At 37.0% G+C, this 26,187-nt stretch overlaps 5 protein-coding genes across 10 annotated transcripts; 1 reads left to right on the top strand and 4 right to left on the bottom strand.

Moving 5' to 3' along the window:
- Positions 1 to 1,483: 1,483 nt before the first annotated feature.
- wu:fa19b12 (uncharacterized protein LOC560551 homolog) lies at positions 1,484 to 3,332 on the bottom strand. The gene is made up of 2 exons (XM_048983360.1): positions 2,715 to 3,332; positions 1,484 to 2,084 (listed from the first exon to the last, which is right to left on the bottom strand). Exons 1-2 carry the CDS (start codon positions 3,099 to 3,101, stop codon positions 1,935 to 1,937), a joined length of 537 nt encoding a protein of 178 aa, XP_048839317.1. The 5' UTR covers positions 3,102 to 3,332; the 3' UTR covers positions 1,484 to 1,934.
- A 315-nt stretch (positions 3,333 to 3,647) lies between these two features.
- carnmt1 (carnosine N-methyltransferase 1) lies at positions 3,648 to 8,181 on the bottom strand. 3 transcript variants are annotated; one of them, XM_048983274.1, is made up of 8 exons: positions 7,967 to 8,181; positions 7,127 to 7,274; positions 6,819 to 6,985; positions 6,343 to 6,483; positions 5,518 to 5,696; positions 5,195 to 5,308; positions 4,664 to 4,767; positions 3,648 to 4,331 (listed from the first exon to the last, which is right to left on the bottom strand). In XM_048983274.1, exons 1-8 carry the CDS (start codon positions 8,113 to 8,115, stop codon positions 4,137 to 4,139), a joined length of 1,197 nt encoding a protein of 398 aa, XP_048839231.1. In that variant the 5' UTR covers positions 8,116 to 8,181; the 3' UTR covers positions 3,648 to 4,136. The 3 variants fall into 3 exon arrangements, with proteins under 3 accessions (XP_048839231.1, XP_048839223.1, XP_048839240.1); XM_048983266.1 differs by having other exon boundaries at positions 7,079 to 7,274; positions 7,967 to 8,179; XM_048983283.1 differs by having other exon boundaries at positions 7,079 to 7,305; positions 7,967 to 8,130.
- A 1,334-nt stretch (positions 8,182 to 9,515) lies between these two features.
- LOC125712818 (alpha-1-antitrypsin-like) lies at positions 9,516 to 12,218 on the bottom strand. The gene is made up of 5 exons (XM_048983297.1): positions 12,086 to 12,218; positions 11,280 to 11,915; positions 10,607 to 10,874; positions 10,214 to 10,364; positions 9,516 to 10,017 (listed from the first exon to the last, which is right to left on the bottom strand). Exons 2-5 carry the CDS (start codon positions 11,893 to 11,895, stop codon positions 9,820 to 9,822), a joined length of 1,233 nt encoding a protein of 410 aa, XP_048839254.1. The 5' UTR covers positions 11,896 to 11,915; positions 12,086 to 12,218; the 3' UTR covers positions 9,516 to 9,819.
- A 1,533-nt stretch (positions 12,219 to 13,751) lies between these two features.
- LOC125712824 (nicotinamide riboside kinase 1-like) lies at positions 13,752 to 17,108 on the bottom strand. 4 transcript variants are annotated; one of them, XM_048983328.1, is made up of 9 exons: positions 16,838 to 17,108; positions 16,539 to 16,586; positions 16,290 to 16,380; positions 15,926 to 15,974; positions 15,408 to 15,579; positions 15,126 to 15,195; positions 14,555 to 14,672; positions 14,084 to 14,167; positions 13,752 to 13,955 (listed from the first exon to the last, which is right to left on the bottom strand). In XM_048983328.1, the coding sequence occupies exons 2-9, from the start codon at positions 16,565 to 16,567 to the stop codon at positions 13,945 to 13,947; spliced, it is 624 nt and encodes a 207-aa protein (XP_048839285.1). In that variant the 5' UTR covers positions 16,568 to 16,586; positions 16,838 to 17,108; the 3' UTR covers positions 13,752 to 13,944. The 4 variants fall into 4 exon arrangements, with proteins under 4 accessions (XP_048839285.1, XP_048839276.1, XP_048839266.1 ...); XM_048983319.1 differs by having other exon boundaries at positions 14,555 to 14,661; positions 15,124 to 15,195; positions 16,893 to 17,108; XM_048983309.1 differs by having other exon boundaries at positions 16,893 to 17,108.
- Positions 17,109 to 17,260: 152 nt separating this feature from the next.
- ostf1 (osteoclast stimulating factor 1) lies at positions 17,261 to 24,833 on the top strand. The gene is made up of 10 exons (XM_048983347.1): positions 17,261 to 17,425; positions 19,116 to 19,162; positions 19,593 to 19,643; positions 19,848 to 19,911; positions 20,791 to 20,844; positions 21,920 to 22,027; positions 22,233 to 22,282; positions 22,722 to 22,800; positions 23,329 to 23,427; positions 24,202 to 24,833. Exons 1-10 carry the CDS (start codon positions 17,392 to 17,394, stop codon positions 24,258 to 24,260), a joined length of 645 nt encoding a protein of 214 aa, XP_048839304.1. The 5' UTR covers positions 17,261 to 17,391; the 3' UTR covers positions 24,261 to 24,833.
- Positions 24,834 to 26,187: the final 1,354 nt, after the last annotated feature.

The raw sequence follows: 26,187 nt of genomic DNA, 5'->3' as shown, positions 1-26,187 counted from the left end.
ATAGCAGGAAGTATGACACTTACATCGCTACATATTCACATAACTAGAAGCGTAATTTTATAAGCACCAAAAAAGAATGACAATACTTAGCTGCAAGATTACTTCCAAATATTAAATAAACTAATGCTAACTTTGAATTCGAGATTCTTTCCTGAAAACCTTGGCATCCAATCTGGTGTTAACCTTTTTTTTTCCTTGCAACTCAGACTATTACCCACATACATATTTTCTCATGATTGTTTTAGCATTTCTGTAACCAGAACAGCTTTATGATAATTGCAGTTATTGCTTAACTTAAACCATAGAAGCTAAAAGCCTACAATGGACTTTGGAAGAAAATGAAGCCATATTCTGCACAAAGATTCAAAGCTACACATGATTACCTGCTCTATTGCTATGTTTACAGTCTCTAACCTTTCGTCATTCATTGTAACTATTGTTTTCATTGCATTATAATTCGTTTTTTAATATTGCTTCACTCTGAGGTAAAAACTAACCCTAACACTTTGTTTTGCCCTATATAAAATGTGGTCAAATAACTTCATACAAAATCCATTTATAATGATACACAAACCTGCTGAATACTGTACTGGAAAAACAAGATAATCTACTTGTTTATGCCATCGACAAACATCTCACCCATCACTCCAAATGGTTCCACACTTTATCACAGCACAACAGAAAATAAAGTTACAACAGTATATTCCAGACATATCCCTCTATCACAGCTTAATCCCAACCAGGGTTGTCAGGGGGGGACCAGAGCCTATCCCAAGAACTATGGGTGCAGGAAGGAACCAACCCTGAGCAATCGCCAACACACCACAGGACCAATTTAGACTCACCAATTAACCCACCCTACACAGTTCTGGACTGTGTTAGGAAACTAGAGCCCCTGGTGGAAACCCACACAAACATGGAGATAGTGTGCAAACTCCACACAGAAAGGACCTGGGACCAAACCCAGGACTTTCTTGCTGTGAGGCAGCAGTGCTCACCACTGGACCACCCATATTACAGGCATTAATCCATAAAAAGGCTACATTTGAACATATCATAGGAGGTGTATACTGTACATTAGATGCACATTTCAGTACTGATTAAAATGCTTTTATTCAGAGTTTGGACACAAGAGAGTGTCCATCCATTTGAAACTATACTAATATTTCAGAAACATGTCGAATAGACAGCTTATACTATATATTATAGACTGGAGAGTACAAATTTGTACAAGATACTGCGTCAGGTTACCAGTATACACTAAATAGAATTACTAGTTACACAAATCTGAAACTTTTAGCACTGCAAATGCATTTGAAATAAAATTCAACAAACCAAAGGTCCAAAAGGAGTTTTCAAAGACATAAAGTTCTGTAATGTATTTAAGTATTTTTTACTTCGAAATGGAGAATTCCTATCCTCCTAAGATCAGACAAAATTTCTTAACTGCAAGACTGAAGGCAAGTGAAAAAGCCATGCAACATATGTAAAAAACTGCTTTATTTCAACTTCTCTAAAAAACAGACGTTATCAATGTTACTATATACATTACAACAAAGAATAAAATTAATCCACAATCAACCAAACCTGAAGAAGTTGCAAAACTGCTACAGCATGGTTTAAGCAATTTTGTAACACACCATGTAATGGCCATTCTTACAACAAAATTAAAACAAAATCTAAAAATCTATCACTAAAATCAACTTGGTAAAGTTTTATAACATCATGATTGTTGCTTAATTAGGCATTTGAACTAGCAAACCTTGACTTGCCATGAACTAGAGAAGGGAGAAGCACCGCTGTTGTAATTTCTTTGATAGTTATTCAAAAGATTGTTCCGCGTTACATGAATGTCACCTGCACAAGAACTAAAGTTAACGAAACTGCTTGTATGTTCGACAGTATATGCGAAGTTGAGAGGCCAGCAGTGCTCTTCACGTTTCCATGGAGTCGGCCTCCGATGAGATGCTTCTGGCAGCTTCCTGGCCATCACTCTGTAAGTCTGACAAGTCCAGGCTGGGAAGAGGAACCCTCCAGAACTGGAAGGAGTTGAAGGTGGAGAGGTCATCCTCTGGTGGAAAGCCCTAAATGGCATGAACGGGAATAAAAGGTCAGGGATGTCTTGATAGGTTCTTCACTCAGATACTTAGGTTAATTTCTTTGAATAGGCGAGATGGACTTGCTGTAGATTCATTTATTTGACACCGTCATTTAAAACTGAAAAAAAATGTGCCGAAATGATATTTTATGGAACACCAAACATTTAAGGAATATGTAGATTACAACCCAAGCTCGGTATATGGGACGAGACATTTTAACAGTCTGCATTTCAAATTAGCAACTTACAAACTCCAATAAGACAATCCATGGAACATTTAAAATATATTAATTACCGAAATCATAAAATCGGCGGAAGACATCGAAAACCCGAAATGCATAACAAATCTGGACAGCAATACTGTTGTTAAACTCAGCACCTTGTTTTCCGCATAAGTTTTGGATTTAAGATAAATATCTACCATTGTTTAAAACCACAAACACAAACAAAACTGTTTTGAAACGTGAAGTTTGTTGTACTTGTAGGTGCCTTGAACTGGAAAGTCAGAATTAAGATTTTGGCGACACCTCGCGGGTGAACAAGGTACTGTTCCTACAAAAAGCGGGGGAAACGGTAACAAAACTTAAGCTTCGCACGGAAGAACCGCATCACCCACTTCTTCGGACTTTGACATTTTATGGGGGACCTCTTCTGCCTCTCTGCGCCTTTTAGGAGTCGCTGCTGAAGCCGGCTCGGGATCGCTCATCTGCTCGAATCTTCCATAACTTCTCTCCGGCCCATTGTCTAACGTGCACTTCCCCCCCGTGCAGCTTTCGGCGTCCGCGGGCGACTTCTTGTGGGGCAGAGCCGTCTTCTGCAGACCTGGCTCCTCAAGGGATCTTTTGCGGGGGTTCCCTGGCAAGGTGGGCAGCGGCGGTGTGTCGGTAACTGCGCAGGCTACATCCCTGCCAGGCAAAGGTGTATCGATCTTGGCACACGAGCGGATAAATCGCTTACACGGGGCATTGCAGGTAACGGCGTTTTCCGCTCGTCTTTTCGTCATGCATGCAAGTCTGGCAAGAACGCTAAACGATGGTCAAGTTCGTGGACAAAATTTAAATTTTGTGGCGTAAACTACAGTCGGACGCAACGCATACTGGTCGCTCTAGCCAAACTCATGTCTTTAAAATGCCACAGCGCCCTCTATGGGGAATGGGTCAAAATAACCGACGTTGTCTAACTAATCAAACTCCCATTAAGCTAGAGGCCTGTTTAAAAGCTGCTTAATTGCAGTGGTGATATGCTTACTTGAGTTTTAATAAACTGTCGTGTTTTAAATGAAGTTATGTAAGTTTTGAATATGACCTCCTCAAAATTAATGTACTTTAACTACACTCACAAATGATCCAAACATCTCAATGTACAATAAATTAAAGTATCAATAAAGATATCATGTATGTTATCAATAACGGGGATAATCAAATTATCAAAACCAGTCAATACACCCCCTGGACCCCCTTAAATCGGTGGAGACCTCAACCCCCTAACACTTAACCCAAAGTCATGCCATTGTATACACTCACTATAGAAAAACACAGTGAAATTCAGATTTTAAAAAGTTAAAAAAACTCTTTATTATAAAGAAATCCTGAATCGAGTCAGATGTTATTTTGACGAGGTTAAAATATCTTTTCATTCCTTAGAAAATAAATACACGGTTGAATATACAATTCCCATCTGAAATGCATGCCAATGAATGAAACACTTCAGAATAAGAAATTTTTTCTACATATTAACATGACAAAAGGCACGATCATTCAAGAGAAACATACCTATCCTTACCAGACTGGTAGGCAAAAACCACTATTGTGACCCAGCCATATTATCAACCATTTCACAAATCATGAAAGTTAAAAAAAAAAAAAAAAAAAAAAACATTATTTACACAAAGGTGTTTCCATGGATACCTGCCACTCCCATCATGGGTGAAATGGATAAGATTATGGACAGCTGACAAAAATGGTTGGTACTCCATATTCCAAGTACTGTACATTCCAACACTCATACAAAAATCCTTGCCCAAGTTTCCGTCGTTTTGTTAGCTGACCGTTCCTGTACTGTCATATCTCTGATTTCTTGCTTTCTTTCTGTGGTTTTCCTCAAGATGACTCCCATCTCCGTTATAATAAATCTGAGCTGGTTTCCGTGCCACAAAGAAGACACAGTCATATAAGTATTTCAGCATGGAACGGTCATTCTCAGTGTAGGTTGTGGGGACAGACTCCCTCTCCACCTAAAGGAAGAAAACGTTTTACAATGTAACCAAGAACTGAGATTACTACGTAAACTTGTGTGTAGCATGTGCTAAAACAGTTGGACATTCTAAATCGAGTGTAGATCCCCCACAATTGATTTAAAGATGACAAAATTGCTTTTATTTTGAAGTAATTCAGATAGATCAATTAGACAGATGGGACAGGCAGACAGACAGATCATTTTGTTCAGGTATAATAAAGTATTTGAAACACAGCCCGAAATGTTTGCGAGTTGATCATTTAACACACACACACTTTGGTGAATATAAATAAAGGTGAACATTCCGTCAGGGAAAAAAAAATGGTTTACCTCAATCTGGAATCCATACTTCAGAATGGCTGCCTTTACATCCTCATAGCTGAGTTCGATCGACAGTTCATTGGCCATGTTTTCGAAGTGGTACAGCAGCGGGCCTATTTAAGTGAAAGGGTTAACCATTTTCTAAAGAAATTATATTCAGCAATATTTAAGACATTTTAGTGAATGTGAAAAAAAAATCTCTCATCCATACACCCTGGATGGAATGCCAGTCCATCACAGAGCACACGCACACACCTAGTCATAGTGTAAGGGCAATTTAAAGACACAGCTGAGCCTAACTATATGTAATTTGACTGTGGGAATAAATCAGAACAGCCTGGAGGAAACCCGTGTAACACATCATGCTAACTCCACACATACACACAGAAAGAGTAAGGACTGGGCTAAAACCCCCAACACTGGAGGTGTCAGGCGAGTGTAACACCCACAAAAAAAAAAAAATCTTTCATGTAGAAAGTGTAATGTGTCCCGTTTGAAAACTGAATTCCGAATCAGGGAGATATTCTGTAATTAACTCACCTAAATTAATCCACACTCCATCTGGTTTAAGAATGTTCCAGATAGTTTCTATGTAGTCAATGACATTGTGAGCAGTATCAATAAAGAAACAGGTTGTAACACAATCCCAGGTATCTGAAAGAACACATTAATTGAAATTTTAATTGAGAATAGAGCAAAAAAAAATTATCAGTCATGTTTTCATGGCTTGCAAAAAAAAAAAAAACACACACACACACAATACCATGAACCTAAAAGCAACAAGTTCCACAGGACAGTGTGTCACAAACAATACAGAGCCAACCTGCATTACGCCCGACTGGGTACAAGTGTGGACAACTTACTTGGTTCTGTGTACACTTCCTGGAAATCTCCCGCCGCCATCGAGAATTCAGAATCTGCTGGAAGGCTTTGAGGGTTCACATCTGGGAAAAAAATGGGCCGGGTCTGATCTGACGATCGTTTGTTATTGCTGAACTGATGGATCCAGGGATAAAGGGTCAAAGAGTTGACCTTATTGCACCTGAGAAGATACCCATCTCACATCATTCAGTTGTACAGCTGTCACAATTCTGAATAGTGTTAAATGTCCAAATATTTAGTAATATGCATGATGTTTACGGGATGGTTCTCTTTCCTAGCTTTTCCTAGCTGCCTTCGTATTATATGTGCTTAACAGTACCTGTGTGATAGGTCTAAAGAATGTATGGTAACATCACTTAAAACAATCATTATAGATACCTTCACAATCCATTATAAAGGTCAGTATAAGCCATTATAATGCATTATGAAGGTATTTATAGTACATTATAGATGAGAGCTTCATAAGGCAGTCATAATGCATAATAAACACGGCTATAATGTGTTATGTCTTTTTATAGTTATAGCCATGTCTTTAATACTTTATGAATGTATTATACTGCATTAGGAAGGTATCTATAATGCATTATATGAGTGCTTTAAGTGTTACAGAATTAAGTTTTAGATGAATGCATTTTACAGCAATACAATCTTGTCACTTAACGCTAATAGCTACAGTAATAGGAGTCAGGGCTTATTTGATAATCTGCATTTATATTCCACAGCATTGTTCCGTTATTTTTTTTACAGTTTCAGTTTGAAGGAAGCTGGTTGTACTGCAGGCTTAGGTCACAGCAACAGTCTTATACCTGTTTAAAACAAAGTGGGACGAGAAGAGCATGAAGAAACTCCATTCATTGCCTTGGCAGGCGTAGCCCAGTCGGGCAATCTCCCAGGCGAGCCGCCCAAGCCCCGCCCCCGGTACCAGGATTCTCACTTTTGACACATCACTATAAACAACAAAGAAAATTATTCACAGATCATTCCTGTTACACGCACGTTTACTGCACTGGCTAATGCCGTTTTGTAACTATAACCTATTATTGAAAAAGGATACAAGAAAATCCATTTAAAATTTCAAAATTTATCCCATATTACCTGACAATAATAAAATGGTATATATAGTTAGGAATCTATGTATATGTGGTGGGTCATAAATTTCTTTTTATCTAAAGCTTATTATTTAAAACCTCAGGTAACATATGGGGGGCAACTATGCTGTACAGGATTGCGGGGAAAATGCGCTTAATATTTTCTTTTGATCCATATTTCTGTATATAATTACCATTTTTCCCTTGGAAAAATCTTGAGAATCTCATCAATAAGCGGCTGGTAGCAGGAGTCTCTCTCAGCCTTGCCTGCCTCACTCCAGTCCCGTACAAACTGCTTTATTGTTGACTTCAGTTTGTCCATGTCAAATGTGGACGAAGGCCGTACCTTCCTCATCTCGTCCTTGCAATGAGAAAAATTGCAGAAAAGCAGATTTGGCAGCTACTTTATTACCTGGCAAAACAAACGATGTTATTCTAATACAAAGAAACTTACATCTTCACCGTACTCCATGTTTTCAAACATGTGGATACAATTACGTACAATGGCCTTAAGTACTTCCTGGTTCTGATCAATGCATTGGCGGATCTTTGCCAGGTTTGGCAGGAAGGTTGGGATTAGCGCCTGCTGGCGCTCCGGAAGAATTCGGAATTGTCGTTCTGCACGGCTTACCCGCTCCTGGATGTGAATCCTGAAAAGGGGTAAAGGCCATTCATTTGTTTCTACAAAGCAAAACCAGAAAATACCAAAATAAATCTTCTTTTCACTATTTATACTATTCATCACCAGTTAAAAAGTTGACAAGCAACGGCATTACAAAAAAAAAAAAAAAAAACATACCATGCATTGATTGGAGATCCCAAGATGCATTAAATTATCAGCATCAGAGCAAAAGCTCACAGTGAAAATTATTTGTCCTTTAAACAGCATGTAACTGTAACAATTCGCAAAATAGCAACTATTTAACTGCTAAAAGCAGAACGAGCACCTGCTTTAAAATGCAGAAATTCAGAATTACAACCCAACCTCCTCCATACTCTAGCTATAACATACCTAAGCGTTATGAGTACCATAAAGCGACATAAACTCTAAAGATACTTTCTTAATTAAGAAAGTCAGAAAAGAATGTAGATTATGTTTCGAAAGAAAGACTACAATATCCCTGTCGCTACAAGATGCGTTGAAAGAAAAAAAAAAAACAAAATTCCTGCGTTACTCTAAAGAAATATACGCATAACTGAATTAAATAAATCTAAATAGCATCCTCACGATTCTTATAACCCACATCTTAGGCAATTCAATGGAGCATGTTCTAGTTAGCTAGATAGCTAAACAGAATTAGCTTCATTCACAAATTCGGTGAACTGGTAATAGACAAATTACCTATAATATTTAAAGGCATCTATGACTTTCCAGAAATGCTGTCTTTCAAGCCTCTCTTCCTCTTCTTTCGAGCATATATCCCTGTTTTTAGAAACATATTTCCCTTCTCGCTCTCCATCTGCAGTCAGATCCCCCGGCCCTTCAGCCATCGCTAGCGACTGATGTCACCAGGCAAAATCAATCGAGTAGAAACGCGATCAGGTAAATTAATCGAGTTTAGCCAATTATCCGTGCTCGACCCAGTTCAGCCCTGTCAGTAACCCTTTAATTTATTTCACATATCTGTCTGAAAGTCACATAACTAAATTTGATATTATTTCAAACAATATTGAAAAAATGTTGATGTAAAAGTAATTTGTTGTACATGGCTGCTTCGATTAATATGCCATCATAACTTGGTACAGAACCAAAATACAGAAGTCTTTGTGTGCCTGACAATTATTATCATTTGAGTTTATTTGACGAAAGACATTTAATATAATGTTGGAATCTACGGTCTCATCCTATGGTCCAGAAACATTTGATTAGGCAAGATGGCATCTCTAACTAGCTCTGTGTGACTGAGACTGGCTTCAGGATCACTGCGATATTGTATTAGATAAGTGGTTGGAAGATGAACTTTAATCCTCACTTTCCATTAGTAATAGGGTTACCATACGTGCGGGTTTCCCCGGACTCTTCCTGTCCGAGCAGTTTGCATAGGTTTAGCGCTGCAACCCGTATGACCCAGTGTTGCAAGTTACTGCGGAGTACCAAGCTAAGGAAAAGGTACCAATTTTCCAGATACAGCAGCCACTCAGTATCAGTATCATCGCACAGCGCTTGGAAGGCTCGTGCACATGTTCAATTTAAAAATTAAAGGATATGCACACCCCTGTGTGTCACGCTACTCACGAATGACGTCTGCTTCCGGAAAGCATTGGCACTTTGACACTTCGTTTTTTGTTTTCGTGTAAATAGTGAATTGCTTGAAGTTGAACAAACTTTAGCTTAGCGTTTTGTAACTATTGTTGAAAAAGACTTATATACACGTATATTGTGCGTATATTGAAGGGTGGCTGCCCTTCATGGACAGCTTACTCCACAAAGAGCAAGCTGAGGGAGGTGTAAAGACAATTTCCCCATGGGGATCAATAAAGTATCAATTATTATTATTATTCAGCACCCATGGAGCAGTGCTTGGGGGTGATACCTTGCTCCTTTGAACCTATAATAAAGGTGATACCTTTGAACCTATAATATTTCAATTACAATTTCCATAACCATTAAGCCACCACTGCCAATCTCAAAAAAAGTATTGATCTGTTATCATTAATATGGGGAAAAGTATAACAGGAAATATTTATCATATATATATTTCTATATTCACACTGTATATATATGTATGTGTGTGTGTGTGTGTGTGTGTGTGTGATATGAACCTGGTTAACCCTAATGAAAATTTTACGCACAGCTTAAAATATAAAATTAGAATAGTATATTTGACCATAAAATTATTAACATTTATTTTCATTATATGCATCAAACAACAAATAGTCATCCAGTGAAATTTAGAGTAAATGCTGAATTTATTGCAATACGATTTGGTGGAATACTGTAAAATGTCTGCCATCTTGCAGGCATGGCAGACTCTCCACTTCATCTGAATGCCGTGCTTAAATGCTTCTGATATGACAGCAAAATGAGTCCTTTGTACAATGCCTAGAAAATCTGATGAATAAAATATTGCTAAATGAAATATCCCTGACAGTCAAGAGTCTTTTTCTACATTTATTACAGATCTTCCCCCTGACCTAGTTAGCGACATCTTAATTTATGTGGTGATGTTCTAACATTAAAGCATGACAACATATCTATGAGTCTGCTGGATTGACAATTCTTCCCAGGAAGAGTATGCTCTTGGTTTCGTGACTGTATATGATAAGCAAAAAAGGACGATTAAAATTTAGGGTATGTGGAGAAAAAAATGAAAGTGGTTTTATGGCAATTCCGGTCACTGCAGATCCCGTAGTTCCTAGTTCATCAATGTCTAGAGTAGCCTGGTGAATAACCTGAAAATGAAAAGTTAGTCTGTAAGAGTCATACAAGATTTAACTGGCAAAAATGATGGTGAATTTTAAATAGTGTCAGTTGTGCAATATATTTGCTTAACTATGTCTCCTCAAAGCAAAAGTAGAAGCTGCAAGTATATTTAAAGCAATATTTATTATAGCCCTTTTTCTGTTTTTTCTGGGGGGGGTCTCTTACCGTTGAGGTCTTCGGTATTCTTGGGTGTTCAGAAATGCCTGCAAAGTCAGCGTTCTCACTGAAAATGTCAGTGATTCCCATGTTTTTCAAAACATCTTCAAGAGAATACGATGTTGATATTGAAAATTTGGGCAGAAAGACTTCACATTCACTAGAAAGATAAAAATTGTTATTAGGCCCAATATACATTACTTTCGCATGGTATTTTGATACTGACTTTTGGGATTAGAGTTTTAGAAGGACACAGTAGTGGTAAAATCACAAAAATTCAAATCTGCAAGCAATAACGATGCTTGATAAGTTAAATCTACATTAATTATCTGTTTAACTTTACTCGCTGGCTCCTGATGTACTTCTAGTAGTATAGCATTATTAATACCTGACCATGCTTACGTTTTCTCAATCCATTTATGCCATTTTTCCACATGACGTCCCTGCAAAATCTCTTCCAATGCCTTCAGTTCGTTTTCAGGAAGAACCAGCATCATAGAAACCGAGTCTCGATAAAGCAGCTGAAGAACATCTGCTGCTATTTCTTCATCATGATATACAGGAAAATTATTCCTTTGATGCATCATTTTAACAGAAACTGTTGTATTTTCATCAACATAAAAGTTATTCTCCTTAGTGTTAAGAGGATCGAAAGGCAACTCCCATTTACCTACGTAAAGAGAAACAAATTATAACGCTTAACATAGCTTCATCAAATTATAGACAAGATATTCTTTATCCATCCATCCATAGGCACATATCCAATAAATGCCCTGGTGATGATATTTTATTTATCTTTTTGTCTGCATGCGTTTCGTCCCACGGTTCAAGAACATGTAATCGGGCTAGCTCACATCTCTAAATTTCTCATATTTTATGAGTGTGTGTAGTGGTAGCGTGTACACAGTGGTAGTGTGTAGTGGTATGAGTGTGTCTCAGTGGTAGAGCTGCGTCCTGACCAGGGAGTACTCCTCCCTTGTGTTACCTGGAAGAAATTCCAGGTCCCCCAGGTAAAAGGATGGATGAATGGATAACAAATCCAATTGTTTTTAATTCATTATTTTACACTACTTACCTTTGAAATAAATGTAACTGATTAGATACATCATTGCATCTGTGTTTAGATTTTTAACTAGGTTAGTTATTTTGCCATGGGTTTTTTCCTTTACATAATTATTAATAAGTTCCGTGGCCTCAGCAGTCTTATTGAAATCTACAGTAAATCCTTCAGCATGGTAAAATCGCTTCAAATTCTCTAAAAACTCAGGATGGGGCTTGAAGGTGTCTTTGACAAAAAGGGCACTTCCCACAGAGACTTCCATATCCTTCTTTTTGTTGAGATTCATCAGGATGCCATGGAAGGCCTCATTCACCTCTTCTGGTGCGATCTCTGTCTCATTGAAACCCAGACCATTGAAAAGCTGCTGGTGGGTTTGTCCTCGTGCCCCCAGAGAAAGAGCAGCCAGGGCGAGTGACAAGCTCATGGGGGAAAAGAAGATGTTCTTAGATTGGGACTCCGGCTGGGCAGTGATCTGCTTGTAGAGCTGGAAAGCAAAGCCAGCGTTGTTTTGGTAGATATCCAGGCCATCATTACTGTGCTCATTTCCATGGGAGTTGCTGTCATCGTAGTCATTTTGGATGGTCACCCGGGCCAACCCCAAGAAAACGCACAAAAGCAGGGCTGATCTCATTTTAGTACTCCAATAAAAATCTGAAAATAAATAGCACATTAAACCAAATAATTCAAGTTAATGCTTTTGTCCCCAGAGGAGATCTAAGTCACATTTGTATTAATTATTGAAAACTTTAACTGTGTAATAAAATGAAAAATATAACGCGCAAGTTTTAAAACCAGATACTGAAGAGACCTCTAGACCTTACCGTCCCGATCTGCCCCGGGTTTTGTCTTTCACATGATCTTCATACAAATCTATATATTTTTTGAAGATTTTTTTCTGCTCAACCGGCCTTCAAACTTTGAACTGTTTGAGCTATATTTGCTTTGGATAATCATTAACTAACAAACAAAAATACTAACTTAACAAATTATATATGAAATAGTTTTTGGGTTAAAAAAGGAGCAATCAATGTGTTTTCGAAACTCCGGTGATAAACCAGCCAATGTGGTATCAATGTAGATAATTGGAAAAAAAACTGTATCACTGAGTGTTTTTATTATGTTTGAAGTACTTAATGGAAAGCAGAAACATGAAACCTATATTATACATTAAGTGGACCAAGCTTCTGTCATTATAACATATACATTTATGAAGAGTAAATCCTGCAAATATTTTCTGTGGAGTTTCTTTATAAAACACACATTATGATACCATTGGCTAATGTGGATGATAAGAGCAACATATCACCTTTTTCAAGGTTTATGTAAATATGTCGACTCTTGAGCAAGATTGTAAACAGCAGCTGGCTCATGCTGGAAATGGTAGTTAGTTGGCATGACTAGAAATTTACGTGCTGATGGAGTATATTGTTGTTCCTTGAATTGGACACAATTTTTGGAGAAACTGGTGTTTCATGGGACTGAAATAGGACAACTGGCATGGACCTAAATCTGTTTTTTGGATTAGCACCTTTCTGATGCCATGTGGCATGAAGTATGTGTGAAATACCTCCCAGTCACAGCAGAGTTTGTGTGATTCCATCTATTTGTGACAGTCGTTTGATCTTACAAATCACCTGTTCATTTTCTTTTAGTGTCCCACTTTAAGTGCCCAATGAAGATAAAAAATGAAAATGTGTTAAAATGTGTGATTTGCTGAAGTCTGCAGAATCCAGCAAAAAAAAAACTGATATCCTGATTGATGTGACAGCATTTCCATATTGTTATATGTGAAATATAGTCCTTACCACACAGACTATAACAACAACAGCAATAATTGCTTTGCATCATGTGACCAAAAGAACATTATACTTATGTGTGATTATCGGGGCAATTTTTCTCTATTTCACATTCTAAGGCAAGAGATTTACGCAAATTCTCACACTGACATTTTGTTACTTAAATCTATCCGTAGATACTCTAACAAAGATCAACAAAAAAACTATTAATAATAATCCAGGTATAAAATAAAGCAGTACACACTATACATATTTATAAAGAAGTGCATTTTAGAGTTTTCCTTTAAGATTCAAGAAACATGAGCATGAAATATTTTAAATAAAATATTTAATGCCTTTGCACTGCATTGTTTGTGACGGTGTTTACCAATCTCAGTAGTGCCGACGTTTTCATAATTATTCTGCATATCAGTTAATGATGCCAAATTAAACCAAGGACATTTGTACCATATACACAGAACATTTCTGGTAATTAGTTAGGTAAATAAGCAAATGAGTAAGTGGTCAGTGATTTTTGATCATTTCTGATTCTGAATCCCAGTTGTGCAGTACAGGCTCCATCAATCTATGCATTCATTCATTATTAAACTGCATTCACATAAACATAAATAAATAAAGACGTTAACAGGTATCTGGATTTACCCTGTTACGAACTGACATCACATTCTGTTGGAAGAAGAATAGACAGATGGTCTTTGAAGTTAATTTTATTTCCCTTTTTGAGGTAAAACCATCCATTTAAATTAGAGTCTTAAGTAATCTGTGTGACATCTTCAACTGTGCTCAAATTAGAGCAGTACGTGTAGCTACTTTGTGTCATTTAAATGTATTTTAACTAAAATGAGATGAAAGTAACTAATCTTGAAGTTCCTTGAATACATCCTTCAGTCCTTTCCTAAAAATAGAAAACATCAAAATCAGTTTTCAAGCAATTACATGATTACTACTTTCATACACGCATATGCATTTTACTCTGCTTTTTACAATTTAAAAGTCACGCCAGTACACAAAGGTGAATCTTACCCGGCAACTTATCCATTTCCATTTTGATTCTTTTATAAACATCGGCAAATATTTTCTCTCTTGACTGCGTTCCATCTAAATACACTATAATGAAACAATGCGTCAGTACTAATAATCAAATCATCAAAAACAAATGGTTGCTGAAGCACCAGAAGTGAATTATTTCTGCATTATACTGGGCTAACCGGTATGCTCCAAATCTTGACAGTGATGAATGAAAAGACACCATACAGGACCAGAGACAGAACTGCAATTGGCGACGCACAGATAGCATCGTGTCTTTACAAAGGGGCTTTTCCACAATGAGCAATAAAATTATCAACAAAATGGCGTCAATTACACTTGTCTAACACAATAAGAATATTAACTGGCTGAGCCATGTGGAAGTCAGCCACTACTTTTAAAGTAGATATACTAATGAAATTTTTCCAAAACACTGACATTAACATTACTGTGAAATGTTTAACACACCCAGGTCTGAAACCTTGTCCTCCATCTCATTCCGGTTTTTCAAGTACATGGGCCACACATGTCCATCAAAGTATCCGCAAGGGTCTGGTGGATTATATGTGCGCAAACTCCCAAACCAGATAAAAACACGGAAGGGTAAATCAGTCGAAGAAAAGCAGCACACAGCTTTCAGTACACATCTCCCAGCCACCCTCACTATTTTCATACAGAAACACATATACATAAACCAAATATGACAATATACTAACAATTAAGGCATCACATTTCTAAATGAAAAAGCATAAACATTAACACTACTTCAAATACTGTTAATGGAGCTTAAGATTACATTTATAAAAGGACAATGACATTCCAGGTTGAAGGCACATTTCTAGAAGTTTTACTGATGGTAGATTGCATTACATTCCTATAAAGTAACTGGCTGTAATGTATGCCATTAGAAGCTTTAATTGATTGTCCATGCAGGTCTCAAAACTACTGCATGTCTGGGTGTCTGCCATATGAAAACCATTTCTGGATCAGTCCCAGATAATCTACTTTAAGTTCAATAAAAATTCTTGTAGCCTTACCACCTTCTTTCCTTGCATATCTCATAAGGAATGTGCAAGAAGTATTTCATATCTATTAATTCATTCAAGGGTCTGAAAATAACCGGAACACCAGGCACTCAATGAGCAGCGTAGTACTTCAGCAGAACATCACATCTCTTTCCACACTACAAATATTAATCAAATTTTAGTGGTTTTAAACATAAGATACTATAGGCAAAAAAATGGAGTGTTAAGACATGCTTCATTACAGTGGTGCATTTGTTCAGTAATACATCTCTGTTCCCATGTGTTTATACAGTTACCTGTAATTGTAGATAAGGAAACCCTCTATGATAAGGGTATACATATCAGCTGGTGCCTCTAACAGTTTTGGACGCTGACTTCTCAGTCTATAGGAGTCTACAAATGCTGCCGGATCCTTCTGCCAGGATTGGACTTCACGCATCATCTCATCCATATTGAGAGAGTCAATGACTTACGTAAAAAACGCACACACACACAAATGTTTTGTTAATGCCTATTCATACATGTCATTAAATGATAAGTCGAAATTAAAAATGAATATTCAACATAATGCTGCCAAAACTTATATAAACATATTACACCTGTAAGAAAAACATTTAAATAATATAAGAATAAAACACAATTTTATTTTCTGGTAAATGTTATCAGTCCTTCTTTCTCTTTTTAATGATACACATGGTTGCAACAAGGTTTTTAAAATATTTTAATATACACAGATTTTATTTGCCATGTTTAAAAACAAATTAGTAATGAATAAATTAGAACACAAATGAGTATTACGGAAAGGAATCCTTACCATCATATTGCTTAAACCCTCTGCTGTCAACGGGTACCAATGAGTTATCCTAAACATTTACCATAACAGTGACCATTACTACCACTTGCAAGATAGACATCCTTGCCCTTGGCAACTGAATATACCCATAATGCTACCCATTCATAAAACCACAAAATGACTAACTTACAGTACCCATCCGCAGGAGAAAACAGTTCGTGACTTTATTTCATCACAATTAAAAATGTTGATTTAAAACTACGAAGAAATACTAATTTAAACAGATGGAAAATGAATCTAGAAAGTTTGCTGTTAAAACTGTAGTTTCCAAAAGATATATGTTTTTACTCCTCTGTAATATTTTAACTGCATAAAGTCAAATTACCTTAAAGAACGTGTCCTGGGCAATGAGACAGCTGTTGGGAATGCGCGCGTGGAGGCTCGTGGCCAGAGTGGATTTGCCACCATTGGTTATTCTGGAGAAAAAAAAATCCTTAAAACATCGTTATTATTAACACGGACGCCTTAGCAATGTGCCTATTATGTAGTTTTCATTTTTTTAGTAAAATGAAAACATATAGCTGCATTGATTCACTCAACAAATACTCAGACATAAAACTAACATTATACTTACCCTCCGATACCAATAATCAACTGTCGCATTTTCTGATTACTGGAAACTCTGGAAAATGGGAGGAAAAGTAGTTTGTTTGCACAAAGACGCAGCCGACGATGACCCCCCCCCCCCCCCCAAATACATTGTCAAAATTAATTTTATATCGTCATCACGCATAAGAACCAGACTTTATGTTCAAGAAAAACATAATCATTTAAACAGACATGTAAAGCAGTTGCCAAAAAAACTGCATGACCCGAGCGACTTGATGAATTCAAAACTACAACTTGCAACACTGGCTCAGAAAAGCACCTCACCCAGGTATTGCTTATATTTAAAGCAAGAGAATTCAAATAGTAAAATGTTAATTACATGCAGAGAATATACAACATATAATTGCGCAGTCCAGATCTTTCACCAGCAACCCGTAAATACTACAACCCTGCACACGAGTGTGACAGAACGGCAGCCCACGTCATCCATGCTGTCTTCAGTTTGTTAAATGGGGGCGGAGGGATTTATCAGCCTAGAAAGTTAGGAGTGGGGAAGAAACTGGCAGTAAGCACAACCTCATTTTTATCATATATTTGAAAATAACAGTATTTTACTATTTATTAAACGGATTGGTGAGCTTTCCCAAACAAGTTAATGCTTTCTAACTTGTTGAGCAGAGGTTGGGGGGATGAAGTGATAGTCTATCGGTGGTCTGGCGAACGCGCATGCGCGCTGCGGCCTTTCCGCATATTGCGTTAGCGATGCCACTTCCTCATTGAAACCTTCAGCCTGGACAAGCACCGTCGGTTTGCCTTTCATTTAGGGCATTTGCTGGTTTATTTTTTGTGCCTTTATTGTGTCCCGTGGAGTACACGAAATGTCAAAGCCACCTCCTAAACCTGCGAAACCAGGTGAGGACGAAAGTGTACCTATTTTCAAGAACCTGATACAAGAGACTTCCTTTCATGGAAGAAGGGAAAAAAACTTTCGAGTTGGGCTCCAACTGTACTCCGAAGTTGGTGCCGCAAAACAGTACCTGGTTGTTCACCATTATCCTGTGTATGTGCTGCATTTGGAGTGCCATTTAAAATGCTGACGCTTGGAAATACTTCGTAAGGGGTCCGGCTCGCTTTCGGCGTTTCTTGCATCGTCTCGGCTCGCACTTCCCATTTTCGCCCTGCAGAACAGGCAGTCTATTTACGGTGCGCACCATCGCGTCAGGTGGGTGGGGTGAAAACGACGGGAGCTGTCCTCATTCGGACAGTTTCGTTTGCGTTTAACCTGACTGTTGATGTTTTAGTTTGATAAGAAAGCTGAGTGTCGGAAGTTATCATGCACGCATGAATTAAACCCTGTTGATCCTTTTCCATATGCTTAGATGCTTTGAAAATTGAGGAGTGTGTCTAATAAAATGGTCCGAAACGGTCTGCTGCTTTTATCGATACCGGTTTGTAAGGAAAGCGCAGTTGTGCTCAGCTCAAGCCGAACAGTTGCACCCCGAACTGGGGACATTTGTAAGCGCTCCGTGGAAATGGCCGCCTCACCCGTCATCCCAGTTTCTTGAAAGTGAGCACTCAGCGGAGGCTTTGGAGCAGCATCTCCCGATGACTTTTCAGAAAGTGACATTAAGTCCGTGCTCATTTCTCCTTTTGGTATGTGTTTTGGGGTATGGAGTGAGGGATTTAACGTCCGGCAGAAGCGGCGCGCGACCTCTGCAAGTCACCGCTAGCGCGATTGTCCCGAGGGGAGAATGGCACGTTCCTGCTGCGTCTCTCTCTCTCCCCCTCCCTCCCCCCATGTGCTTATCTTTTAAGCTTTAGCCTTTACATGAATTGTTTATTTTTGGAATGAACAACCAAATATATTACTGTATATAACGAGAAATATAAATCGTGTCAAGTTTTCCAGATGCATTCAGACAAGAAAGAGCCAGAATTGTTTGCACATTGCGTTTAAAAATAGGTCTTTCACTGATCCTGTTTACAGCTCCAAGTAGTGTTGTTTATTGTATAATTGAATTCTCCAATACTGAATTTGTCCTTAGCATACAGCTGTTTTGGGTCTGTTGTTTAGTTGTACTTGACCTCGTTTTCTGGGTTATCTATCTGCTGAAGTTTTGAAATGTACAACTGGTTGACAAACCTTGGGTCTTTGGTTTGTGTTCATATCTGCTGAATTCCGTGTCAGAATGGGGAACTGAGACACTGGAGTGGAATAGCCTTATTCACAAATGGTTAAGTGGCTTATTTATTATCTACAGCCTTTTTACTCATTATATGAAAATTACAGAACATCTCCAGTATCAGTCAACTGAGTGCATTCAAGAGGTGCCTTACACCGGTGCCTTTTATCTGCAGCCAGCATGCAAACCTTTACACTGTGTATCCTCTGTCAGCTTTTAATTCATTACTGGTGATTTGGTGTTTGGCATTTGTAATTGTATTTGCTAGATGTTGATTATTTCACTTGTAAGAAATGAATGTGAGACTGGATAGTAAATGCAGTATATCATAAACGGTTCTTTTTCAGAACAAAAGTAATTTAGGTACATTGTTTATAATGTGGCACTAATGCATTTACTTATTGCTTGTTTTGTGTTAGGGCAAGTCAAAGTATTTCGAGCATTATTCACCTTTGACCCTAGAACTGTAAGTATTATATTCTTAGCAGTTTTTTAAATTTATATTTAATATATCTGAACGATATTTAATGTTCTCGTAATGAAAGGTGCTCACATTGTCAACTCCACTGTTTTGTTTATCTGGATTCAATCTGTAGATGTAGATCTAGATTCAAACAAAAGCACCGTTACACCTTGCCAAACAAAAATTTGTGTATTAATATATTATCTCAGGTTGATTTCAGTTTGTTTGACAAGCAGATACCTGCTTAAAAGAGATGGCCGCTTGATTTTTGGTCTCTTTGGTAAAGGAATAAGTGTTCTCATGTTTTGCTTATAACTTTCTCAAATGATCAAAAATAAAAAAACAGGATTTCAATAGAACTATCAAGGAAATGAAAGTCTGTCTGTATTCTGCGATGTGCCTCATCTTTCTTACCATTGCTGTTACATCCTAGCCTGATGAACTGTACTTTGAAGAAGGAGATATTTTGTACATCTCTGATACGGTGAGTGTCACTTTAGAATGAAATAGATCCTGTAGTACACATTTTGTATTGTTGCTGGTGTTGGAGTATTTTATATATGTCCTAATAATATGATTTATTCAACACTGCCTGATATCAGTCTTGATACATGTGCGATGCAGATCATGTACTGTTGCAAGGTAAAGCAGTCTCAGTGTTGGTTGTGTGTCCCTCACCGCATCTCAGAGTGACAGTAACTGGTGGAAGGGGACGTGCCGAGGACGGACAGGCCTGATTCCCAGCAATTATGGTAAGTGCTGTCAAGCAGTCGTCACTTTTGCATAAATGTCACGCCGCAGTAATCTCTGGGTATGTTTCATATACTAAGCATACTTTGCCAAGCCTTTGCTCTCACAAAATTTTTTATACAGCATAATGCAGTGTGGTTCAGTAATGTTTTAGGATTTATCTTTATCTTGCTGTGAATTATCAGAATCTGTATTGTGATGTATGGAATAATACAGAAATATAATTTTAAGTAATACATTCTCACTGAGGCGGTATGGTGGTGCAGTGCTTAGCACTGTTGCCTCACACCTCTGGGACCCGGGTTCGAGTCTCCGCCTGGGTCACATGTGTGTGGAGTTTGCATGTTCTCCCCATGTCGTTGTGGGGTTTCCTCCGGGTACTCCGGTTTCCCCCCACAGTCCAAAAACATGCTGAGGCTAATTGGAGTTGCTAAATTGCCCGTAGGAATGCGTGTGTGAGTGACTGGTGTGTGTGTGTGCCCTGCGATGGGCTGGCCCCCCATCCTGGGTTGTTCCCTGCCTCGTTCCCATTGCTTCTGGGATAGGCTCCGGACCCCCCACGACCCAGTAGGATAAGCGGTTTGGAAAATGGATGGATGGACATGCTCACTGATAGATGCAGAAAAATGCAGATTGTGGCATTGTAACTTTGTATTCTTTGCATGCAAGGTAGAGCACCTTGCCTTAGTCCAAACATAGGAGTGCAGCAGGTTGTAGCGTGGAGGCAATGAATCATTTACTTCATCTTACTCTGCCGCATGAGCACAGCTATATTTTTGTTTAACTTTTATAATTTCTGCTTTAAATAACTTGCGTGAAAACAAGGGTTCACTATAAGTGTGTTTTTTTTTTAATATGATTTCGTATTTGTGAAATTCCAGTTGCAGAACAGGCTGAATCTATAGACAATCCACTCCACGAAGCTGCTAAGCGAGGTGGGAATCACTCCTTTGTGTTTTATACTTAGAAGCCGAGCACCTATATTTACAAAGAGTGCAAGAGGGTCTGCAAGTTCCACCTGAGAAATGCCCAGAGAATGAACATTTCTTAAGACACCTGCCAGTATTGATGCTCCACTTATGACAAAGGATAAACTAACACCATGTCTGACCCCTTTGATTCAATACTCAGACACACATTGAAGGCAGAAGAATACTGCATTATGTGTGCATTAATAAATTAAATGAATAAAATTAGTAATGTTGGGAAATTTATCACGTTAGCGCAATGCATTAATTTTTCAGGTCATAACACATCATCATTTTTTTGACTGCGTTAATGCATGTAGTGTTTTGTTGCCCAAATATTTGCCCTTATATTTGCTTTAAAGTAGTACTTGTGTTGGAAATTAATAATCTGTAAATTACAAGATTACGTTAAACCATGAAACGCATATGGGTCAATTTCACAAATTTGAGAATTAAAAAATATATATATATGTTTATTACCCGAGAGGCAAAATTGACAGTTTAGGATTTAGACAATGAAGTTGAATAATTTGTCTGTCTTCAAAGTAATAATAAAAAAAAAAGATAAATTATGGTAATGAGTTTCGGACAATGACCAATGTACTCTTCTTTGTGTTAATTGTACATTAATTTGTGGACTCAACGTATAAATATTTTAAATAATTTTAATATTAGTGGGATTAATTACGATTAATCATAGAAAACCATGATTAATTAGTTCTTTTTTTTATTATTAATTCCCAACCCTTAAAATCAATACATTTCACTTGATGATAATTAACTAGCTGGAAATGGCAACATCAGATGCACATTTATGTTTGAGTTTGAATTACGAAATAATTCGGAGGAAGATGGTTTAAAATCTATGAAACTTTTTTTTTTATTATTATCATCGCTTTGCACTCCATCTGATCTGAGGATTAAATACAGAAAAGATATTGTGACCTTAATATGCTGCTAAATTGTTCATGGACCTCAGTGTTGAATAGGTTTAACAAAGAATAGAGTTCATGTAGTAATCTCTTGGGTGTATGAATTGCAGGTAATCTGAGCTGGCTCCGGGAGTGTCTGGACAATAAGGTGGGAATTAATGGCCTGGACAAGGCTGGAAATACTGCCCTCTACTGGGCATGCCACGGAGGACACAGAGGTAAGGTTACAGTAATAGTTTGAACTATTTGTTCATTTTTGTGTGGCCTATTGGTATATTGGTTTCTTGGCATATTGAATTGTTTTTCTTCTCTATGGCAGGGCTGTTTTGCTATATAAAAAGTTTGTCAGTTATGCTAAAATTAAAGGTAAAAACTGACCTTTCATCTTTGATTCGTCCCTCATTTCTGTGTTCCTTTTAACAGATGTAGTGGAGCTGTTACTGGGACACGCTAATATTGAGCTCAATCAGCAGGTGAATCGGCTTTCCACCAAACAGTCTTGAGTTTAGCACATGAAGACTTGTCAGATGCAAGCAATAGTTTATGTATAATGATCTTGTGTTAGTAGTATTGGTGTGCATATGTAGTATGGTGTTAGAACTCCATGACTAGGATAAATTATAACCAAACTGTTTTTTGGAACCGGAGTTTTAAACAGTAATAAAATATTTTAAAAAATATTCCTTTATTTAGTCCAAATTGATATAGGATATTAATTAATCGTATTCCTGGTTTGAAGATACCATAACAAAATGCAAACACTGCTATCAGTTATCATTAATGATATTGTGTGAATAAGCACAGACTGTAATGGACCGATATTATAACTTATAAAAGACTACAAGCAAGGACAGCATCCTACTGATTTCTAAGATTATTTATGGTTTAGTAGTTGTTGTTTTTTGTTTCCAGAATAAACTGGGTGATACAGCATTGCATGCGGCCTCCTGGAAGGGCTACTCCGACATAGTGGAGATGTTGCTTAACAAGAGTGAGTGCCTTAGTCGGCCAGCATGTATCGCGGAGTGGCTGCTGCAGTCTGGAGTGGACAGAGTGCATGCATTTTGAATGGCTTTCAGCTGTTGTTGAGCTGGAGATACGTGACCAATTTCCCCAAGTTACAGTTCCTGTAATGCAAGCGTAGCGTCATGTTAGGTTCTGTCTAGGGGGAAGTGAAGTTTTCAGTTAAAATGTTCAGAAGTGACTGCTACAAGATAGGTTAGATAATAATTACAGAGTATGAATGACATTTTCTTTGGTTTCTCCCCAGAATTGTGGGCAAGATGAAAAACTTTGTAAATGACTTCTTTAACTTAAAGTACATTTAAGGTCCTCTTCTCCCATAAGTCTGGGTTTGTGTGTGACACGGGAAGCTAAGCTTTGCTAGCCTAGGATAAGTTTGCTTACATCCCAATTGAAATTAGAATTGGATTAGAAATTACAATTTAAAACTATTTCAGTAATAGAATTGCTAATTCCATGCATATCAAGTCTGACCTGTATTCTTGTTGTTGCGCAGATTCAAGGACGGACGTCCTCAACAACGAGAAGAAGCTGGCCTTGGACATGGCCACCAATGCACAGTGTGCCTCCCTGCTGAAGAGGAAACAAGGAGGCAGTAAGTTCTTCCCACCAGTAGAGGGCAGCCTTGCTGTTTTCATTTTATAAAATCTAACGTGAACTTAATGGTGTTTTGAATATTGAATTACCAAGAATACTGTGAGATTTATTATGTGAGATATGCTGATTGTCTATGCAAGGAATTTTCTTGAAGTGAATTTAACTTGTGGTTAAAATGTACTCATACTTTTATGCATTTTGCTTACTTTTTTTTTTACAAATTTTCCCATTTTTCTCCATAACTGGAATGGCCTGCATTCTTCACATAATTCTCCTTAAATAGATAATGTTCATTCTTACTTTGAAAGAATGCAGAGCAGCACGCAGCACATCTGATGTGTGTGCTGACCTCTCCTCCATTAATACTCCGCAGGCTTCATGCTTGCTCAGGGGCCCGGTTGACAATAGATGTCACTATAAGGCAGTTCTGGACCTACTTAACAAACAGCCAGTATGGCACAGTTCTGATTGGCACTGGTTCTGATGTACCTTGATTTGGCTGATGCAGCACTTGATCTGGTACAGCTACATCTACAACAGCAAATCGAGTGGATTCTGCTTCATACTTCTCCGAGAGCCCAAATGAATGGTTGATTTATAATATTCAAAATGTCTGTGTTGAGAATTGGCATCTAAAAAATAAGTAAAATGTGACATTCAGTATATGGGAAACGTGTATATAGTTGCATTACTGTAAAAACAGAATTTCATTCTACTACTAATCTAGTTGGAAGTATTTTTATATTTCTCTCTTTTTTTTTTAATTTAACAGACATTAGCCGAACACACAGCAATGCAGAGGAGTACCTTGACGACGAAGACTCCGACTGAACCCTAACTACTTATTATTATTTTTTTTTGTTGGGTGTTTGTTGAGGATTTTAAGTGGGTAAGAAGTATACATGCACATTCCAATATGCTAAAAAAACCATCTTTGCTTCAGGGATGGAATATTCTTTCCTTAAAAATGAATTTAAAAAATCTGACTATTTTCAATTGATTGACTTGTTTGCACCATACATCAGTTTCCAAAAAGGAGGGAGGTTCAAGCCATCTGTATGAAAACGGCACCTTTCATGGGGATTTGGGGCTAGTTAATGCACGTCTCTCTTAACATCTCCCCATTAAGTTAAATGTCGGGTCTTTTTTGTATATATATCTTCAAAACTTGTGCTGCTCCAGTACTTTTTAAATCAGTAATGCCTGAAAAGTGCTATGTTTTTTTTTTTCCCCAGATTATGAGACAAAATACTGTGCAGTAAGAATTTCTAAAATTATATCTGAGTATATTATCTTCTATCTGCGGTTTATTTTATTAGATCTAACTCGAGGTGTTCATTTTAATTAAAATTTCGCTTGTACTTCCTTTTAAGACTATGCAATAAATTTTCATTTAAAACTAAATTGTTTGTAAATGTGTTCTTTAATAATACTTTCAAGATAAAATAAGTTCTTTTGAGAACGATGCTTATGTTAAGTAAAATGTTTGTCAGTAACCATAATTATTTTTATTTTAAAATATGGATTCTGTATTCCCATATAAAATCTGAGGAAGTTTTTTTTTTTTTTTTTGCCAAATAGTTGGAGGGTGCTCAATTGTTTTTTAATTATAATGAAATTTTGTATCAGTGCTTTCTGATTAACAGTGATTCCTTAAAACCATATTCGCACTGAGGGAAATTCTGATTTATTTGTTTATTTTTAAATATCGCTTATCGAAATCTCCTGGACTTGCTCCTTATTATACCATGTATTTAGTTACTTGTATATTAGCAAAAAAATTTCCAAAACTCCAATTTGAAACCAGTTATCTTAACTATGTAGTTTGTAGCAATTGTTATTTTTAATAAAGCTCCTTTAAATGCTTTTGAGTATTTCTCACAAAACTGAAAATTATTATCTGAATGAAGAAGAATGAGAGTGAATCATAGATTGAGAAAATGAGTGGGTGTGCTAGAGGAAGCGGTAGGTGGGGCAGTGCGATCCTGCACAGTCGTCGTCGTCTTTATGCAGCTTTGGAGTCATTAACATTTATTAAATGTAAAAGCAGTAATAAAATGTTCCTAAACTTGAACAAGTACAGTATATACTTATGTAACCTGTATAAGTAAAAAAGGTCATAATCTATTTCTTACTTGCTTGTTCTAACATAGTGTTATTGTACTGGCTATAAATGTATTAAGCATGCTGTATGTGTATTATATATATATATATATATATATATATATATATATATATATATATATATATATATATATATATATATATATATATATATATATATATATATATATATATATATATATATATATATAATGGTAAAAATATTGACAAAATTCCCAATTGTCATAAGCTGGTTCTTCGATAGTTATTATTTTGACACTTATTCTGATCAAGCTTATTAGGAAGCAGTATAATGTATTTAAAAATACAGAGCAGACTAATTTTGGTCTTTGTCGTAATCGACATAATGAAAATTTCAACTAATTGAAAAAAATGTTTGCTTTTTTTGTGTTTGAAAAAATTTGGCATAACTTACCGATAAAAAAAATAATTTGAAGGTAAGCAATAAAAGAACACTATATAATACAATACCAAAGTTATTTGCGTCTAAAATATTGTTAAAAGTAAAAAATGTTTGATTTTAGTTATTAAATAGTGATCCAGCAGTGTTTGAAGTCTAATAACATTTTGAGCATATTGTTGGGTATTCAACCCTAGACTTGTCTGAGGCAGCTCATTGCGAGATAGATCTTTG

Source organism: Brienomyrus brachyistius, chromosome 2 (genome assembly GCF_023856365.1).
Source record: "Brienomyrus brachyistius isolate T26 chromosome 2, BBRACH_0.4, whole genome shotgun sequence".
Classification (NCBI taxonomy): Eukaryota; Metazoa; Chordata; class Actinopteri; order Osteoglossiformes; family Mormyridae; genus Brienomyrus; species Brienomyrus brachyistius.
The sequence above is the reverse complement of the archived record's forward strand: the minus strand, read 5'-3'. Positions and strand labels throughout refer to the sequence as shown.